Raw genomic sequence first — 5,903 nt, 5'->3', positions numbered from 1 at the left:
CGCCGTATCCGTCATCTCCTAACGGAGAAAGCCACCCAGCTCCTAGTCCAGGCGCTCATCATTTCCCGCCTGGATTACTGCAACTCCCTCCTAGCCGGTCTCCCAGCGTGTGCCATCAAGCCCCTCCAGCTGGTCCAGAATGCTGCAGCCCGCCTGATCACCAGTCAGCCCAGGTCGGCTCATGTCACCCCGCTTCTCATTGGCCTCCACTGGCTTCCTATTGCTGCACGCATCCTATTCAAGGCCCTAGTGTTGGCATTTCAGGCTGTTAAGGGGACGGCCCCACCTTACATACAATCCTTGATCACTCCCTACTCCCCAGCTAGACCACTCCGGTCTGCCAGCTCTGGTCGCCTTATGGTTCCCTCTCTACGTGCACCTGGCAGTCGAGCTGCAGGTTCACGCCTGTTTTCCGTTCTGGTTCCTCAGTGGTGGAATGACTTGCCTACCACTGTCAGGACAGCAGAATCCCTCCCCCTATTTCAACGCAGACTAAAAACACACCTTTTCAAACTCTACCTTAGTCCTCCCTCCTGATTTCCCCCGCCCCCCTTTCTGATATCCCTATCCTTATCTAACCCCCCCCCCCCCCCAAAAAAAAATAAAATAAATAAATAAAAATAAAAATAAATAAAATGTTTTAAACTATGTTTAGAACAGCATTCCATGTGTATTTTCCTCGTTCTGGATGTGATGCTTTGACTTGTGGAAGAACCTATGCACTTATAAATTGCTTTGGATTAAAAGCGTCTGCCAAATGACTAAAATGTAAATGTAAATCTTCAATATTTAACGCCGGTGGGGGAAACGCCGGTGGGGGCCGCTAAGTGCAGCCTAGGACGGAGAGACCGAGCCCGGAGAAGCGGTCAGTTCAGGCGGCGGCGGAGAGACGAGAGGAAGCGGTGGGAACAAGCTGGAATTAAGGTATGGGACCACCTTCCTGGCGCTGAAGGAATGCCCCAGTCTACACCATTTCCCTCACCGTGATGGATCTTTCGCCCACCGGAAATCTCTCGGCGCACGGGACCCAATTCCATAAGTAAATTTTTAATAAGCCTCGAGCACGAAAGGAATTACACATTCTGAAATTCCCATAACTCCCTGTGAACCAACCAGTTTTTTTCGTGCGCGAGTTGTGTTTCTAACCCTAACCCGTTTCTGAACGCGGCGCCCGGTTCTGTTACTGACTGAATTTCGGGAATGTGGGGAAGCATTTGAGCCGCACGTCACCAGTTCCCCCAGAGAGAAGAACTCAGGTTTTCAGTGCTGAAGAACCGGTACATACAGGTGCGTTTTAATATTAAAATTTCAACTTTTTTATGTCGTCCCATTCGAGACTCCATTTCAAAAAGAAAGCGCACGGGTCAATGACCTCCAGCGCGGGGTTTGATTCGCGCGGCGGAGCTGATTGATGTTTTATTGTTTATCGATGATGAAAGTGTATGCACGCGCCCACGGCTTGATGGTTCGTTCTAGTCTACGTACAGGCACAAATCACAGATTTGTTAGGTTGATTTAGATAGCTAGCATTACGTGATTTAACGCATGTTGAATTAGATTCTCTCTAATCGGCCTAGGATATATGTGTATATGTTGGTATATGATTTTGAATGTTCCACGGAATATGTTTTACATAAAACTGCAAATTGGCTGTAACAATTGATGCGTTTGATAGGGAATATATATTTTTAATATATCTTTTATGGAAACATATTAGGCTACTTATATTTATTTTGTTAAATTGTATTTATTATGTGCGCTATTACGCACGGACATAATAATAATAATAATAATAATAATAATAATAATAATAATATATAAAATGAAAAATTCAAACCATTAGACAGACGTATTTCATACATCGTTCTAACACGATAATTAATTGCATTGTGCAATGCATTCATTGAGACATAGATCAGCACAACCAAGAAAAGAAGAATTTACATGGCGTGGTTTGTAGGCTATGCTGCTACCAAACTACAGTGAAACCGCCGTGACAGCTACGCTACGTGACGTCGGGGTTCACACTAATGAAAGCATGAATGCCAGTCACCAGACATATATGTGATTCCACACCTCTGAAACCAGCCACGGGAATCGCACCTAACTTCATTCTACGCATTCCAAACGGATCGCCTCACAGTTTAACTGTAACCCGACTCCGCATGTAGAACAGTATACTGGGACAGTTCATATCCTACAGCGATTAGTCCCACTCTGGGCAATTCACATTCATAGCATCTTTCAGATCTCACGCGGAAATGCTGATCTTATTTTGAAAATGGAAACATAAACGGAGATTAGAAACATAAGAAATAAAGAAAAATAAAAAACATTTATTGAGGGATTAGCCGGGTTATAAATGTAGCAGGGTTAAGGGTGCCAACCGATAATGTTGCGTGAAAGTAAACATTTATGAAATTAAAAGTTCAGCAGAATGTTTCGTCGCCAAAGATTATTCTCCATCAGTATCCTGTTGCAGTGCAGCAGCTGCACACCAGGGGGCGCGCAGGATCGCACTATCAGGCTCCGCTGGATCCGCGCCGCAGATGCGGGACCCGGCCGACGCGATGCTCTCTCAGACCGGGGCTGCCTGACCTCCAGAGCCACTTTTGTTCGACAGCACCCAGGTCAGGAATCTATCAGCACAGCGATTTGTTTTAAGAATCGAATGATTGTAACACAAACATGTATTGTGTGTGAGTGAGAAAGTGTGGGAGGACCTTTCTTTAGAATCAAGGAAAATGAAAGTACTATTACATTTAGAATGGGAGACACATTACATTACATTATCTCAATCATTACACAATCTTCAACACTCTGTTAGTCATCTTCAGACTGGACTGTTCTTCTGTGGAATGCACCACACCACACCTGTGAGGTGTGTGTGTATGTGAACAGAGAGAGAGAGAGAGAGAGAGAGAGAGAGAGAGAGACCCTGCACAGAGAGAGAGAGAGAGAGGGGGGAGTGAGAGAGAGGGAGAGAGAGAGACCCTGCACAGAGAGAGAGAGAGAGGGAGAGAGAGAGAGGGGGGGAGTGAGAGAGAGACCCTGCACAGAGAGAGAGAGAGAGAGAGGGAGAGGGAGAGAGAGAGGAAGCTCTGTGTGTGACTCCCTCCCATTGGCTGGTCTCCAGGCTGGGAGTATATGAGTGGCATCTCTGGCGGTGAGGCTCTCAGTCGACATGGTGACAGGAGAGAAACTGGCCAGCAGCTCCTCAGATGGGCTGCTGAACGTGGGACACCCCACCCGGCAGGTAGGACCTACACCTGCCTCACCTCACACTACCACACACTACTGCTCCTCACCTCACACTACCACACACTACTGCTCCTCACCACACACTACCACACACTACTGCTCCTCACCTCACACTACCACACACTACTGCTCCTCACCTCACACTACCACACACTACTGCTCCTCACCACACACTACCACACACTACTGCTCCTCACCTCACACTACCACACACTACTGCTCCTCACCTCACACTACCACACACTACTGCTCCTCACCACACACTACCACACACTACTGCTCCTCACCTCACACTACCACACACTACTGCTCCTCACCTCACACTACCACACACTACTGCTCCTCACCACACACTACCACACACTACTGCTCCTCACCACACACTACCACACACTACTGCTCCTCACCTCACACTACCACACACTACTGCTCCTCACCTCACACTACCACACACTACTGCTCCTCACCACACACTACCACACACTACTGCTCCTCACCACACACTACTGCTCCTCACCTCACACTACCACACACTACTGCTCCTCACCACACACTACCACACACTACTGCTCCTCACCTCACACTACCTCACACTACTGCTCCTCACCACACACTACCTCACACTACTGCTCCTCACCACACACTACCTCACACTACTGCTCCTCACCTCACACTACCACACACTACTGCTCCTCACCTCACACTACCTCACACTACTGCTCCTCACCTCACACTACCTCACACTACTGCTCCTCACCTCACACTACCACACACTACTGCTCCTCACCTCAGGTCTATCTTTTTTAGTTAGTAAGAGAGGTGGAGAAAGGGGGGGGAGAGAGATGAGTTTGTTTTATTGGTTGTTTAAATTGTTGTGAAAAGGACTGAGAGATTAGATACAGCTGTAATTGGTGTTTGTATTTGTGACTGTTTGCCTTTCAGTCTGGTGGTTTGTATATGTTCTTCATCCATCCATCCATCGGACATATGTAATGTTCCCACTGGCCTATCAGTGCGTTTTTAATAGTGACTGGAGGGAACATCAGCCTGAACAGTTTGCCCAATTTGCATGAGTTTCAGAATGGCAGTGTAGGCCTTGAATCAGCCTAAACAATAGGATTCATGCATCTTAACAGCTTAGACACAAAAACTGCTCTAGTTTCAACATCTCTTAACTGATTGACACCATTCAGAACGACATGGCCAACATGTGCGTTGTATGCATACAGTGGACTAATGTTATGTTATGTTATGGACTAATCATGTTGTTGTTGCGCAATAGTATGAATGAAATCAAGAATTAATGAAGGAAAATTGGTTATTGTATGCATAGCAAACAATAAAACTTGTTCTAGTATATTGCTCTATATTTCTTATCCAATCCACCCCATTCAAATAATATTTCATTCAGAATTACATTTCGGACAAGTCGACATTCAGCGTTCACGAGTTACAGCTGTTTTGGTGAAATTGGGCATGCCTACACACATTTATTGATGCCTGGCAACCACTTTGTAATGAAATGCCAAAATCTTTGTCATTCTTATTCTATGTCAGACTATGGAGATAATTTCTAGACCTATTTGGTGAAGGTGGATCAAAAAGTCAGAGACTTTTAAGAAAAGTAGGTTTTTCAAATAAGTAAAAATTGCAGAAAAACTAAATGGCTGGCAATGTTGCTTCTTGAGGCAAAGTTGTTCGGGTACAGGATTTACATCAAATGATATATAGCATATCATTTTCCATTAATCACAGCCAAAGATACACTCTTTGAAACCTGCATATTTGCTATAGCGCCCCCTACTGGTTAACTGATTCCAAATTTTACACATTCCTAGCAAGTCGAGAGGTCAATATGCCCACCAAGTTTCATGATGATCGGCCATTTCTAAGCCTGTCAAATGGCGGCTGATTACTGATTGACTAATGGCGGCCATGTTATTTTAGATATCTTTTTTTCCTTGGACAGCCTTTTAGGGACTTCAAAACAGATAGTGTATCCAAAATGTATGGTCAAATTGTTCAAAAGATTTTTTTTTTTTTTATCTTAAAATTTAATTTTATTATTAAAAAACTCATTTTTTAAAATCTTAATTATATAATTTTTTTTACACATTTTTAATTCTTATAGCACCTCCTCCACCTATGGGCGTAAATTGAGGGATACAGAATCATAGTGTGAATATATCTCCCAAACTTCATTTGGATTGATCAAAGCATTCAAACCATCACCATTTCAATAAACCTGGCCACACCCACAATCATATCATTTATCACAGCAGGCAGAAGTTTTGACATAGAAACTTTCTTTATATAACTTTTAAAGAGATAGTGCCTCTGAACGTTTTAATCCAAGTTGCAAATCGGTCAGTCAGCTTCGGAGGAGATGTCGTTTAAGTGTTTTGCAAAAATTTGACCCGAATCCCATCTTTCTACAATTAACGATTCAAAAGTTATTAGCGTTTAAATATAAAACTTAAGAATGAATGCTATAGCGCCACCAAGTGGCCAATTGGTAAACTTTTATTACGGCTTGTAATGGCCCTAATAATAATAATAATCACTGTATTTATGTAATATCTGCCTTGCTAAAGAAGGCTGGAAATAAAAACAGAAGAATTTTAATTGTTAGAAAAATAAAA

The 5,903-nt window shown here is 43.8% G+C and overlaps 1 protein-coding gene across 1 annotated transcript in view; it reads left to right on the top strand.

Annotated features, from left to right (window-relative positions):
• Positions 1-2,113: 2,113 nt before the first annotated feature.
• The window catches only part of mfsd2b (MFSD2 lysolipid transporter B, sphingolipid), a 22,692-nt gene continuing 18,902 nt past the window's right edge, over positions 2,114-5,903 (top strand). Inside the window, exons 1-2 of the mRNA XM_061243171.1 lie at positions 2,114-2,630; positions 3,137-3,256. Coding sequence (XP_061099155.1) covers positions 3,185-3,256 — 72 coding nt within the window. The 5' untranslated portion in view covers positions 2,114-2,630; positions 3,137-3,184. The remainder of the gene's footprint in view (positions 2,631-3,136; positions 3,257-5,903) is intronic.

The sequence above is a fragment of the Conger conger genome, chromosome 5, assembly GCF_963514075.1.
Source record: "Conger conger chromosome 5, fConCon1.1, whole genome shotgun sequence".
NCBI lineage: Eukaryota > Metazoa > Chordata > Actinopteri > Anguilliformes > Congridae > Conger > Conger conger.
The sequence above is the reverse complement of the archived record's forward strand: the minus strand, read 5'-3'. Positions and strand labels throughout refer to the sequence as shown.